This window comes from Apus apus, chromosome 7, assembly GCF_020740795.1.
Source record: "Apus apus isolate bApuApu2 chromosome 7, bApuApu2.pri.cur, whole genome shotgun sequence".
Classification (NCBI taxonomy): Eukaryota; Metazoa; Chordata; class Aves; order Apodiformes; family Apodidae; genus Apus; species Apus apus.
The window spans coordinates 12,299,907-12,314,661 of NC_067288.1; the positions used below are offsets into that span (position 1 = coordinate 12,299,907).

A 14,755-nucleotide genomic window follows, 5' to 3' on the forward strand; every position below is an offset into this window, starting at 1 on the left:
GCCTTCCTGTCTTTATCCTGGTTCTGTAGGCATCTTGGGTCTCTGCCTTACTGTCTTTTTCTCCTCTATGACTGCTGCTGCATTTAGCCATTTCACACTTATGATGATCTTCATTACCCTTTTTAGCTTCCTCAGAAGTGAGTTGTCCAAACTCTGCTCCGGTTGTATATATGAAGACCTATGGCACAGTTATTTTATGATTTGCTTTCTATGATGAGTCTTAAAGCTCTCATCTTAATGGCTTCTGATCATGGAGTTGATACTTTCAAAGAGCTCAAATCATGCCAACATGTTCTGCTTCCTAGCCAAGAGGTTCATAATGCCATTTTTAGGGTTATTTCTTTTTTATATTACTTTTCATATATTTGTTGTGCATTTCACCTCTAGTTTTACTATGCATTTATTATTGTGAAGTCTCTCTGAGCTCTATTCTTTTAAACTGCACTCACTAGTAGCATGTTTGCAGCAGCGTTTTTGCCGCCTTTTCCAGATAATATAAGCTTAATAGAACAGATTATTGGGGAAGGCAGGGAATGAGGTTTTTATAGCAATCTGCTGATGTTACAAAAACTGCTTGTGACTACATTAGAGCACTTTATTACTACCTTACTCTTTGGTGTATCCTGTCAAGAACTTTTGAGAAGATGTAAAAAGGAAAAAGAGTTAAGGGTAACTCCCTTTGCTGTCAGAACCAATAAATACTGGCAGAAACAGAAGGAAAAGAACTAGCACTGTTAGAAAAAACACAAAACAAAAAAAAACAGGATAGACATAGAAAAAGTGTAATATAGTTAAATTTATTTGTTATCTACTATTGCATTGTATAGGTAACCATCTCTGACAAGTCCTAGAATTTGAGATTATTACCCACTTCAGACTGGGAGCCACCAAGTATCTAGAGGCTACAAGTCAGCTGATTACTACCATTGTGCCTCAGTATGAGGTAGTAGCTTCAGTTTCCTGCTTTGAAACAAGGAAGATCAGCAAAAAAGTTATGGTTGTTTTTTTTTGCTGGTGCATAATGTGAGTCGACTATACTAGAATAATACAACCTGAGCTTTATCTGTTTGGTGATTCAAAGCAGGCTAAGACCTAGGAACATAAAGCTATCATACTGATTTGAATGAGATTGTAGTGCTACGAGGCACTTTTCCTCCCCCAAGAAATAATGTACTGGAAAAATCTGACTTGCATGTATTTTTCTAGGTGTAATTGTACTTAATGGCTGTTTTTAGGGCCCTGAGCTCTTCCCTTATGTGGAAAGAATTAACCTGTTCCTTGGTGGGAGCCCCAGACCTTGCTGGAGAGCTGTGGCCAGCAGTGGCTGCACTTATAAAAGACCTTCTGCTGCAGCTGCAGGACAAGTCATTGGCAGCTCAGTGTTTCTCATGGGAGGCTTGCACTAATTTTAGCTTCCCCAACCAACTGAAACCTGGATAATAAGCAGGATTTTAAAAATGATTTTTTCTGTTTAGGTGCAGGCACTGCCTGTCTGGCAACCAGTTCCCTGGAAAAGCAGAGCGTTCTGTAGCTAGCTAGAAAGTGAAACTATGTTATGGAGATCTGGCTGTTTGTCGTGTTACGCACAGGATTATCTATGAGATTATGGGTGAGCAGAATGTATGGGGAAGGGAGAAGGTTCTTGGGATGGCTATACTGTCATACATAATATAGAAAGGTGGTGGACTGTGGAGCTCTTGAAGGTGGCTAAACGTTTAAATGCTGACTTTGCCATATTTAGATTGTTTTCCTGTCACTTAAAAAGGAATGCTTTAAATTTTGGCCAAGGTGGCAAGCTTGGAAAAAAGCTTAAATGTATATTCCCCCCCTGCTCCTGTCTCTCATGTTTAGTTTTTTATTAACTAATGCTTTTACCAGAAAAATGCTGGGACACCATTTTCAATCAAAATCGAGTAGATTGGCACACTTTGAAGTGGAACAATGTCCTGTGAAGTTCCATGGAGATGGGTGTTTATCTGCTCTGTGTACATAGCAACAATGTATTCCTGATTGTTGGAACAGGTATGCACATGTCTTCATACTTGGATATGTACACTGCACTTAAGGTCTTAGGTAATTTTCCACTACTTCAGCAAAATCCAGGATGTGATTTGAGTGTATGTGGCAGTTGGTCAAACCTGTAAGTCTGTTAAAATCCATTGGATTATGCAGAGGGCAAAATAACCCAGATGCATAAGACAGGAGCAAAACAAGCATTATGATCCAAAAAAGGTGTGTTGAAGAAACTCTTCTTTAGCTTTACTCTGCTTTGAGTAGTAAATCTTATTTCCATGTCATTACACTTGTTAAATCACCTTTTTCCCCAGCTTTGCCATTCTCATCCTCAGAGCTGAAAAAGAAAACAAACAAAGCCATTGCATTTTAGACTAATTTTCTATTTCTAGTGCTAAATCTCCTTACTTAGAAAAATGAAGGATGCACATACCTCCAGTGGTTAATCTAGCAGAATAAGCATTTTGAGTGTTAGAGAAAGAAATCAGTATTAGGCATTAGTTGAGGTAATTTTGCAATAAAGCAAGTTTATTAAGAAATTACTCTATTGTCACTATCTGAAAATTAGCACAATTATTTTCTGATTCTTGTTTGTTACCTTCGCTAAGGCATTGCAGAGATGGCATTGTCCCTGACTAGATGCTGACAGGATAAAAGGATGTGTGAAAAATTAAACCCTTTGTTTAAGTTAAACTTCTCAGTAAGAGCTATAACTGTTTGGAAGCCTTTTATTTTGTATTGATGTTCACAGAAAACTTTCCTTTCTTCCTGGTGTGGTGAGTCAGAGTGGGACTTAGTCATATTCCTGATTTAAGTCTGACAGAGTAACAGTATCTGTATAACCATCAGTATGGCTATTGTCTGTAACAGTGTAACATGGGTTAGCTTGGAAGTGACAGTGCAGGGCAGATGATTAAATGTTAAGGTTATTTTTAGAACAGCAATATAATGTTGTTTGATATGTAAGAGTCTCTCCCCACCATGTAGTTGATCTGAGAATGCAGTGGGAATAATCTCTAGCGCTCTGGCCTGCTAGTTTGAAGAGTCACCCAAAATAGCCTTTCTCATTCCTTCATCCTGCATATGCCTCTGTACTGAGAGACAGGGGGTCAAAGCAGCTGTTTACTTGATGTATGCATGTCAGCAAATGTCCAACTTGAGTCATGTTTTGAATGCTGAAGTTGTTGGGAATCAGAAGCATCTGAGCATAACCTTATAGGGTCACTGACATTAAGCTTAGCTCTTACAAAGACCCTGTGTACTGCTTGCAGACCAAGGAATTTTGAAGGATTTGAGTCCTGGTTGTGCTTTGAAAGAGCAGTCACTCTGATGCCTCACTTTTAGTTAATAGTCCATTTTTATCTTACTCTATGCGTTACAAAAACAGGTGGTGTGTATGAATCTTTCTCTATTTAGAAGTTTTGCATGTTTCTTCAATGCAAATGGAGCTAAGTTTCTGGTGTGTTTTTTGAAGGTTACACAGTTTCCAGTTGTAAGGAAAAAAGACTATCTGCTAAAATTCTTGGACCCTCATGTCCCATGAGAGCTTGTTTCACACTGTCAGTATGTTTCACTGCCTATTCAGCTTCAGTTTTTCCTTTCCTTATTCCACTATGTCTAGCCTTTGTTCCCCCCCAAGGACTTATTTCCCTACTGAGTATTGAATCTTCAAAACATTTGCACACAAATTAATTTGACTGAAACTTGAAAAAATAAGCTCTAATAATGCAGAACACTGAGGTCCTAATTATAGTATTGTCATCTTTATGTATGTTTTTTTCTGAGGGAAACACACTTTGAGATATTGCCCCCTGTCTCACCTCCCCCCCAAAAAACCCCACCAAAACAACTCATGGGGAGGGAAAATTGCTCTCATATGAAGAGGTATGTCCTACATTTTTCAGTTTAGGGGTGTGCTGAAAGCTCATAATGTAAGGTGATATTTCTCTATATAGATAGGCACACGGAACAATTCCTCTGCCTCCTAGTTGTCCTTGGCCATCACTAGTTTTTTCAGTAACTTGCTCTGAAGTTTCATTGCTTTTCCAAAGCAAGATTGTTACAGAAGGGACTGTCTCCCTGGTCTGCCCTGTGTTTCCTCATTTTCTATTCTATTTCAGAGAGTCCTCAGTGCCTGCCTACTGTTCAGATATTGCAGTTGCCTCCCAAATCTTTCATTTCAGAGGATTATTTTTTCTATTGTACAGTTTGTTGCTTTAGTAATGAGTGATGAGGTACCAAAAATAACTTTGAGTCCCCTCTTTTCACTGGTGGTATTTTGGTTGAACCTGCTAGGCTGGATGTCGGTGGCTGCTTTGAAAACAGTTTATTTCCCTAACAAATTGTTTTGTGTAATACATTGTTCTAGTTCTAAGAGACTTTCCTGGTTTTGTTTCCTTTTTAGAAATCGCAGTAGGACTACAGGACTGCTTGGGGAAAACTGAGTCACTTCCTGGCTTTTTCTCTGATCAAAATGTCCCAGGGAGTGGCAATGAATTGGTGGAGGGGTAAAGAGGAATATGGATTAGTTACAGATTCTACTGGGCACTTAAGACACTCACTTGGAGGCAGTGCTTACTGTCGGGGTGTATTTCTGAGGCAGTTGCCAAACTGCTTTTAATTTAATTTGGACCAGTTTTTTTCTTAATTGGCTGTTTTGTCCTTGGTAGAATACTGGTAAGTAAATGGGTAAAAACAAATGCAGAATAACAGAACAGATTCTCAAATATCTTCACTAGATTTATGCTTTTCCTTCTTCCCTGAAAGTCAGTGTTTGATTTCCAAAAGAGGTGGCCTGGATGGTTTGAAGAGTGTCTGAGTGGCAGGGAAAAAATGAAGTTTCAGATGCTTCTTTCAGAAGATTAAGATGAACAAAGCTTGTTACAAATAGAGGTGCTCAGTTATCTCATGGCATGTATATGGCCCACTCAAATGGTACTGCCAGCTCCTAATTACCTCTTGGAAACTTTTTTTATTTATTTAGGAGCACCCATACAAAGGGCTGTAGGATGAATTAATTGTTTCAGTAGCAACCAGATGCTGGGTGGCTGAGTGGTGCTTTTCTGTTATGTGCCTATACATATGTGATGGGGGAATTAAGGGATTATCCCCAAAATATAATGGGCTGGAGCAGTGGCTGAAGTGATTTATCTTGTCTGTACCAGCTACTTCTGCTTTCAGTTGATGGAGGAAAAGTTGCTGGCAGCAACCTTTGGTCCTGGAGGACACAGGGGAGTGCACAGACAGCAGGATAAGTGCTCAAGAGAAGTAAAGGTCCTGCACTGCTGGAATATTTTGGGCTGTTGTGCACACAACATTGTGTACTGCACAAGACTGATGCTCCTATAAACTGAGAGAATTTCTTAGGCAACAGCTCTTCCTAGTCAGTGCATACAGATGCAAAAATTTTTGAAGCTCCTTATGTGATCTAGTGGCCAACCTATCTCCTGGCTTTACCTGTAAAGGAATGCTGGGCAGCCAATGCAGCTTTAGACTGGGCCCAATACACTTCTGCTGCCAAATTGCAAAATTATTCAGAATATAACCTGGAGAAGGAGCAGGGAGAGAATTCCTTGATCATCTCATAATTCAAACACAGTGTTCTCTCCTTGAAGTTGTATGTGACTACAGTCTAGAATTTGCTGCTCTGTAGATATACTTAATGTAGTTTAATTGCATGTGTTAAAGTGCAACATAATCATAAAAAAGAGCTTTCCATGTTCTTGGGACATCCGGCTATTCTTTCAACCTTTTATTATAAAAATTTCTATAAAGAAATAGACACCTTGAGTATTATTAGAATATAAAAAAATGTTATAAAATAATACTACAGACTATATGAGCTAACAACATGTAGTGATGATAAAAAATTTTGCTGTCTTTCAGAGGCTATAAAAATATCTGATTCAGGTTAACAACACAATGTTAAAACTTCCAGAAACATTGTCGATGGTAAGGCTGACAATGCTGATTACAGCAAAATACAAAGTAAAGCTGGTTATTAAACAGTCTCTGATTTAAGAAGCAATTTGGATTATCTAGGAAGTAGTTAGAATGCAGATAGACACAAAAACATTCCAGTGGGGAGACAGTGTTAAGAAGCAGTGCCGTTAGTTACCTGGTAGAAATTAAAAACTAGTTCTGATAATTGGGGTAGCATCAATGGAACTTTTAATTGTCACTTGAAAGAGGACTACTTTTAATCTTTGAGTGTTACAGAAATGGCTTTTCTGAGATGAGTTTATTTTCCAAATTTTGATTATGGTAACCAATGCATTGCTCGAGATGAAATAATTCAGCAGTACCAAAATGCTGATTGGCATTTGTTAACAAATGAGCAAAGAAATTATTAGTAATTGCATATTAATCCATGAAACAATCCAAATAGTTAAGTGAAGCAGTTGCTAGCACGTCAGAGTAGTATCAGTTTCCTACATAAGCGAACAGCAGTGACAAGATTTTCCTTTTCTATTACCTGTTAGTGAAGGATCTTCGGTACCGTCTCCAGATACCTGGCTATAAAGATGAGCACGGGGTGTTGGTGAGCTTAAACATTGCTCTTGTTCTTGCAGGGAGATAGAATTTTTGTGGGGTACCTTGTTCAGGCTTGTGCCCAGACTGCTCACAGGGTTCGTTTGTGGGACTTCTGTCATTTTCTTGCTTGGTGGCTGGTAAACCTGACTATAGTGGCCTATGGGATGATATGCTGGTTTCTCAGATTTGCTGTCATCTTCATCATCATCATCAATGATAACTAATTCTGCACGGATAACCCCATCATATTGTGACAACTTCTGGTCTGCTTCTGCATCATCATCATCAACCCGCTGATAACCCATGAAAATCATCGTTACTGGTTCGGAGTCATCCACATAACATGGTACAGCTTGGACGATGTTGTACTGAACATCTTCCTCATTTTGAGATGCAGTGGATGTTTCATTAAGATGGGAGGGATTTAAAAACCTTGTCTCATTACATCTTTCTTTTGTGTTCTGGTATGGTTTTAATTCCTCATGTGCAGCTTTTCTTTCATTGTTATGTATCATCCTGTTCTCAGGATTAGTGTGTACTTTCTTATCTGAATGGGAAAGTACTGGAGAAGGAGACTTTGGCTGTATTACCTTTGGAAGATCGAGCCTGTTCTCTTTATGTTGCTGCGTTGAGGGCTCTGTTTTGGAGGAGAACTCTGTCTGATGATTGCTAAATCCATTCATCTCTCTTCTTTGAGTGTCTTCCAGTATTGGTCCAGGAACTAATTTGTCTTTCTGAGGAGTAACTGGTCTACAAAATTTGTTTGCAAACACAGGCTCATGATACTCTGTGGGAGACTGGGAATTTTTTTCAGTTGCCTGCCGTAGCAGGTCCTCCACCTCAACAGGAGCAAGTTCATCCATTCCATTTTGTGTTGTGCTGCCATTTGAGGACACTGCATAGACTGACTTCCTGCCATCGTCATAGACTTTAATTCCTGTCTCTTTAAATTCCTTTGAGGGAAGAGGTATTGTTGATAACACCGTGTTTTCTCCTGTCTTCATGTCTTTTTCAACTTTAATTTCCATGGCAAATAATGCTGTTGAAAGAAACAAGTGCTCAAACTGATAATGCAGCAACTGAAGGAGGTATAGAAGAATTCTGACAGTGATAGAGAATGACTGTCATAAATTATTAAGTATGTGAAATTGTCATGTATATAACCAGTATGTTGGATTCTTATTCTGAATGTCCTTTCCATACTGTCAAAACTGAAGTGGCAGAAATTTATTTGTTTGGATTTAATTCCTTGAGGAAAAAGAAACTAAAAGGTGTTGAGGAGCCAGCTTTTGTTATGTGATTGAGAAAGTCAGACTTAAGCTTGTCTCCTGGTGTTGTGTTGGGCAATAGCAGTTGAGAGAGCTCAATCTGCTACAAGACAAGAGTCTTTGGCACTCAGAAGGGTTAAGAGGCTTTGCAGTAGTTGAGAAATAATCAGACTACTGCTGGCTTCCCAGTTGGTGAAAATGTGGATAAAAAGTGTAAAATATGTGATATGAAGGGAAGATCTACTTAAAGTTATGCCAGGTAGAGTGACAAAGTGCTGGAAAGAAGTATTGATGTTAAAAACACTTGATCTTACTCTCACTTGATCTTATTCTTGCACCAGTGTCTTACCTCACAGTTTTGATGACCTCACTGATAACATAACACAGCTTAAATGAGAAGGACATTGTCTCCTGTCTGTAAGTGTTTATCCTTCCCTTAAAGTGTATTTGATTCAATGTATAGGAAGTCTTTGCACATATCAACACCCTTTGGAGTTAACTAATCAGCAGTACCTTTTCTCTTTTCTTCATCATCATTGGCGGAGTGTGGTGCACTTTTCAGAGCAGAAGGCCTGAAATGCTTGGGAAGGTCAGGTATGCTGGTATAGATGTAGTCTGCTGCCTCTGAATAAAGAAGATGCACAAAGCATTTAGTGTGTTTTTGCTAGCTTCTACAAGGACCTTTTTAAAAATAGTTTTTTAACTAAACATACCTTTTTCAACTCCTGCTTTTTCAGTCTTCACAGACTAGGGAAGAGAACCATTAACAATAAATGTGATTAGTCAGTTTTAAGACAGTGCTTTGTTTTATATGATAGTTTTAAATTTTGTGTGTGCAGCTTTGTACTGAGGGGCAAAAAGTGGAACCTGCTCAGTTGGAACATGGCAAAGGAGAAAGTGAAATTTTTCTGGTCGTCTTTGCCAATATGGTCTGAAGTCACACAGGGAAGTACATGATGTTACAGAGCGTTAATCAGTGGCATGGCCTCACACTATGGCTCAACCCAGTTGGCTTCAAAGATTTTTTTTCAAGCGTTTTTCTTTGGCTTTTCATTTGTGTTTATCTTCCTGTGTATCTTTAGAGAGACTGTGTGTGTAAGAACAATAGAACTGAAGTTTACCTTCATCACTTTTTTGAGATGTTTTAAGATTATTTTCAGATACAAAAATGACCTTTCGGCAAAGACTGATAATATTTAGTCATGTTTCATTATAATCTCTCTCAAGGACTTGGGGGAGAAGCATGAAGGTGTTTAGCTGGTCACATCCACCTGAAGGAGTATTAATATGCCAGGCTTTGCACTTGCTCTGTTATGTCTGTCTCTGGCTAAGATGTGAAGTTGCTGGTTGGTGACAGTGGTGAGGTTTTTTTGTGTGTTTTTTTTTTTTAATATATGTGCTATAGCTGAGTAATTATGGGAATTGCTCCTGCACCCCCAATAAGCAAGTAAATTAAGATATCTGGGCACTTGAACAGTATAATAACATCTTGACACCTCTTGTGTTTGAACTACTGTCACTTTAGACAAAAGCTCATGACCAATAGTTCACCTTTCCATGGTTATGATGATGAATAAATAATTCAGCTTCTGGAGTAATTTGGCACTGACCTTTATTATGTCTTCTGTTGTTTTCTCAACAGACTTAAGTTTCTTTAAAATTGCTTCTTCCTTAGCTGAGACTTCCATTTCCTCTTTTTCCAGAGCCTCAATTTCCTTCTCCAGTCTGCAATCACAATTCCGTTTGATTTAATACCAGGCAGAGAACAACAATGTAGATTCAATACGTTGTGAACATGGACGTTGGTGGGGCTGGTTATGCTTAGTCTGCTCTAATATGAGATCAGCTGATAATTTCACATGCATCAGGAAAATACTATGAGCTACTGGTTAATGGATGATCAAGGGGCTTTCTGAGGGGGCATGCATGTGTGTGCTCAGCTCCAACATGCCAAAACAGACTCTATGGTTTTATGGGTTCTGGGACTTAAAAATTCTTTGCTTTGGTAAAATAGGTGCTTGACTGATAGCCTGAAGCTTGATTCTTCTTGGGGAAAAAAATCTGAATTAAAAATGCAAGATATTGCTGATGTGGGGTGGGTGCTATTGTAGTATTACTGATAGACTAGACCAGAGCTTGTACAGTTAGACTTAAAAATGCTATCAGGTTTCCAGTACTCCTCTTTGTGGCTATATACTAAGGCTTTTATAGACAAATGTGTCCTTAGTCACTGGCATTTTGTGTACTTAATTGTCTGGGAAAAGTGTTGAAGTCTTGTTTCTGGGAAAGTATTCCTTTTCAGCAGAGCAGTAGCCATGTAAGGCCAGGATAAACAGCTGGGAAGGTAAATGTTTGCAGTGTTTGCTCAAGTAATATCCTCAAAAGTATTGCTAAGGAATTTGCAAGAGAAAACTGGCAAGTTCACGTAGATGTGATACATTTCACATCAGGTGCTAATAGAAATTGCTTTTTAAGATTGCAATTAGGTGAGATTTTCAACACTAAGAATCAATTTTTAAATCAATTTTCCTCTGTCTATCAGAGGAAAAGCTTTGATTGTACCCGGGTCTAGTCAGCCAGAACTTTGTAAAACAGACTACAAGCCTATCTCTATGACTTACTAACTATACTATCTTTGGATATTCTCTAAGAATAATATCTAAGAAGCAGGATATTAAGTAATTGACTTCTCTCTGCAGATTTTAGCTGTGCAAACCAGGAGTATCTTGTCAGTTAGGATTTGGCTGATGGGTTAACTATTTTCTTAAAACCCTTTTATTGTTATGTAAAAGAGATTGAAGATGAGTTAAAAATTATTTGGGCCATGGACTTCTGCTGTAGACTTGTACATTATTTAAAAGGGGTCACAGCTACTTTTATGTCCTGCTTGTGTTATGTGTTAAATTTATTTTGTGGCTTTTTTTGCATGTTAAAGCCGAGTACAATGTTTCAGGCACCTTTTTCCTAATTAGAATTTTTTTTTTTCATAGCACTAAGATGCTTGAGAAAATACTTCTATACAGAAGGGTCAGGATAAAACATCTAATCTCTATGCATGAGAGAGAGGGAGAAAGCTATGCACAGTTGAAGCACATTTTGAAGGTAAAATATCTCAGTTAAATTCTGTTCTGTGGTGACTAAGGCAGTGACTTAAGTGCAAGAGACTGGATCCTATATTGACTTTTTAGTCAAGGCTGTTCCTTTCTGCACCTGCACATATTTGCTGGGGTTTATACAGAAATTTGCCTTATTGGCCTAGTAGTTGGCAAGTCACTTTTCCATTAAAATCTAAAATCAAGTCCAAATTTGACTCTGAACTAGAATTGGAACTGGATTTCTCATGCTATAGGTGAGTGATTTATAATTTCAGTCTCCTGGTTCATCTATGTTTTCTATTTGGGACAGTTTTTTGGAAGAACTTCTTTTAACTTAAAGGGAAGAACAAAAACAAAGTTAAAAACGTTCCCTATTTGAGTGAAAAATGTCTTCCATTGTTTTTGAATCCATGTCAGAAATTTACTGTAGACCTGCAACTGATATCACTAGTTGCAGAGATCAGTCAGAATAGTTACAACTGAATGATCTGAGTCAAAGTTACAAAGGCGGTAATGATGGCTTATAATACTGATAGAAAAAAAACAACACAAACTGTTTTACATTTAATCTTATTATTTAGTATGTCCTTGGATCCACAATATTACACTAAAGTCAACATTAAGGATAGAAACCTGTTCTCCCTTTAAAGTAAGCAGAGCAGAAAAGTTGAATGCAGACTGGCAAAGAACCATTGTTTATCTGCTCCTGTGTCTGCTTGAGGAGTCTGAATGACATTGTGGATAATGCCCTATTTAAACTCAGATTTGTAGAGCTAGAATAAGAGTATAATACATGAACTTTTGTCTGTTAGTGAGAATATCCTCTTCTTTGAAACACAAAGGTATTACAGGCCTCAGAACTGAAATGTGAAGAAATATGCACTCAAGATGAAAGTAAAACTAAAAAAAAATATTTAAATATTTAAAAGCAGTTAACACTTTGGACCTGAGATCTGCAAGATGCCCTTAGGAATCTGATCAAAGGTACTGTTTATAGTGCTAAAATTTAAAAAATTTGGTAGCAAGGGGGATGAATATTCCTGGAGGGCTATAAAAGAAACAAATGCAATGACCTTACACCATATTTCTGCACTTCTTACAGAATAGTATTTGTTTAATGTATTGAAATGTTGGTTTTTTTACATGAGACTTGATTGCAGTATTATCATAATGTGAAAATTAATCATTAAAAGCTCACAGAGGCAGGATGATCTGAAGAATCATTAACTTTTACCATGGATTTATTTCAGTCTGGACTTTAAACGCTCCTAGACACACAGGTAGAAGAGGATGAAAAATCCTGGAAAGGTATTAAAAAAAAGAGGGGGGTGGTGTTTTTGATGAGAAAGAGAAAACACAGCCTCAAATAAATCAAAGATGACAAACCTCATACAGTTATCTGGGAGATCAAGAAAGTTAATACTTAAGCTTATATATGCTCTCACACCCATCCAGACACCCACTTTATAAGGTAATTAGAGGAGTGATGATTCAGTTCTCAGTGGGGTTAGGGAAAAATTCTCATGACAATGTAATGGGATTTGTATCTAGACCTTCGGTTTGTCTTGTGCTTGTATTCACACATAGACATAGATTTTTATGGTTCATTTTCAGATGGTGTGGTGAGTGTGCACACTAGCTTGTTGAAAGGGAACTTTCAGAGGATGCAATCTGCTAGTTCAAAGAAATCAAAGATCTTCTGACTTTGTGCAGTTGAGAAGTTAGATCAGAATCTTGCTGGTTTGTTTAAATCTCTAGAAACTCCTGAATCAATGACAGTTTTATGAAATTACATCAGTTTGTATTTGTTTTGAAAGGGTCTAGCAGCTACATTAGCAATTATAAGAAACTATCTTTCAACAGTGCTGCTGTGCTTTACAGAGAAATGGAAGTGTAGCATAGCTACTGTATTGAATTCCTCAGATATGTCTCCTTCTCCTTGATTACTGTTTGTTGTTAGAGGGAGGGAAAATAAGTAGAGTGGATGATGTGGGTAAGTGGGGAGATGTGGATGAAAGAAGACACCGTAGAAGTGGAGGTACTAAATTAGAGGTTACTCTGCCAAAGGAGTAGCTGAATTAAGAAATGCTTATTAAAATTAAGAGTTTACCTGACAGCTACTGGCCGCTAGCTAATCTGCTGGGGTTCACACCACTGACACTTGAGAAGAAATATAAATGTCTTAAGAATGAAAAGCAGATATGAAGATAACACCCTAGAGAATACGTGACTGAGAGGAAAAGGCAGTTTAGCAAGTCCTCACATGTTTTGAGGTGAGTCAAATGCTTTAGCAGCTCTGTAGTTTATCTAGCCTTAGCCTGCCTTTATGTATCACATTACAAACCATTAAATAGTTATTAGTGCATTTTTAAGTATGTTGTTTAGCAACTAATTCCATCAAGAATGAGTGTTATTTTCTGAAAACTAGAAAATAGGACTCCTGATTCTTTATTCAACTTGTACCCTGTTACTTCTGTAACTTCTAACATGTAAAGAAGGTGAATAGGACAGGTAAAGTAAATACTGGTTTTGTCTGTAACCAGAGCATTGAGCTATTTATCTGCAAGCTGATTCAGGCCACTTGCTATTCAATGTGGTGCTTTTGATACAAATAATGGATCTCTCTTGTTTATAACAAAATACTCAAATCGTAACTGATTTGCAGATACACGCTAGCTCTGTTCAACACCCAAGTAAATAATGTTTCAAAACAGAGGTCTCATTTAGCAGGGTGATGGAAAGGCCCATGCCACTACTGCAAATAGTCTGCCAACAATTGCAATTGTTCTCCCAGCAGAAAGAAGAAGACTGGTATAAGGGTATTCAAAATTCTTTTAGGTGAGTCATATTTTTTTAACTGAAGATAAAACCCTATGCAGAGTAATCACTAAAGTGGACAGAATCTATTTGAATCAGAAGTTTAATAATCAGATGCCCAGAAGAAAAAAACTCTACTGAGCTTCTCACTATTATCTCTCACTGCTACAGCATAACATATCTACATGATCAGTTTAGCAATCTTTGGTTTACAGGACAGGTCAAAGGTATGACTTCACATACACATGGTCAAGCAAGCTTTTTTTAGCTTGTGTGCTGTCTATGGCATAGCAAAAGCTTTGAGCAAGTACTGGACAGTGTGTGTTTTGAGCTATTAGTGGACTTTGTTGATACTGAGCTCTGTATTACGAGACTACACTATTGTTGCTGGTTTGAAACTGAGCTGGTAAAGGCATTTGCTAGACAGCTGCTGAGGAGTGGTAGGAAGTATAGTTCATAGCAAAAGATGCTTGATGTGAAAGAACCTGCTTAAATTTCTAGTTCAGAGAGAAGTTCCCACGTGACTGTGGTATGTTCTGCCTCCATTCTCCATTGTAAAATCAAATGTCCTTGTCAGAGTCCTCTGTGTATTGTAAAGATAAAAGCTGCCAAAGACCCTAAGGTGTTTAGGTTGTTTGTGAAAGTAAGGATATCATTAATGAAAATATTTTGATATCAAGGCCTTACAAGCCTCTAAATTGTCTTCAGAACTTCAGCAATGGTGAATTAAGTTCTCTTAATTCACAGTGGCTCAGGAATGTAATTAGGAGGATTTATGAATTGATTATAATATAATTTCTAGGATGCATTATGCATGTGAAGTTATTCTAAGAGTGAACACAGCATGTAATTTTGTGTTCTGCATTCTTTGTCAGTTAATATTTTCACTTTATGCTGACGTAATTAGTCTGATTAATTTGACTGCAAATAAATCTGAAGTATTTCACATGTATGTCAAGAAGTAGGGATCATTTTATGGAGGAAGAAATTTGATGGAGCTTTCCAGGAGAAGGTCATGGGTAAGAAAAG

General features: G+C 37.8%; 1 protein-coding gene across 1 annotated transcript in view; it reads right to left on the minus strand.

Moving 5' to 3' along the window:
* Positions 1 to 776: 776 nt before the first annotated feature.
* The window catches only part of PALMD (palmdelphin), a 54,116-nt gene continuing 40,137 nt past the window's right edge, over positions 777 to 14,755 (minus strand). The window contains exons 5-9 of the mRNA XM_051624541.1: positions 9,425 to 9,539; positions 8,528 to 8,561; positions 8,328 to 8,438; positions 6,488 to 7,585; positions 777 to 2,350 (exon numbers count right to left, since the gene is read on the minus strand). Of these exons, the coding sequence (XP_051480501.1) occupies positions 2,307 to 2,350; positions 6,488 to 7,585; positions 8,328 to 8,438; positions 8,528 to 8,561; positions 9,425 to 9,539 (1,402 nt within the window). The 3' untranslated portion in view covers positions 777 to 2,306. The remainder of the gene's footprint in view (positions 2,351 to 6,487; positions 7,586 to 8,327; positions 8,439 to 8,527; positions 8,562 to 9,424; positions 9,540 to 14,755) is intronic.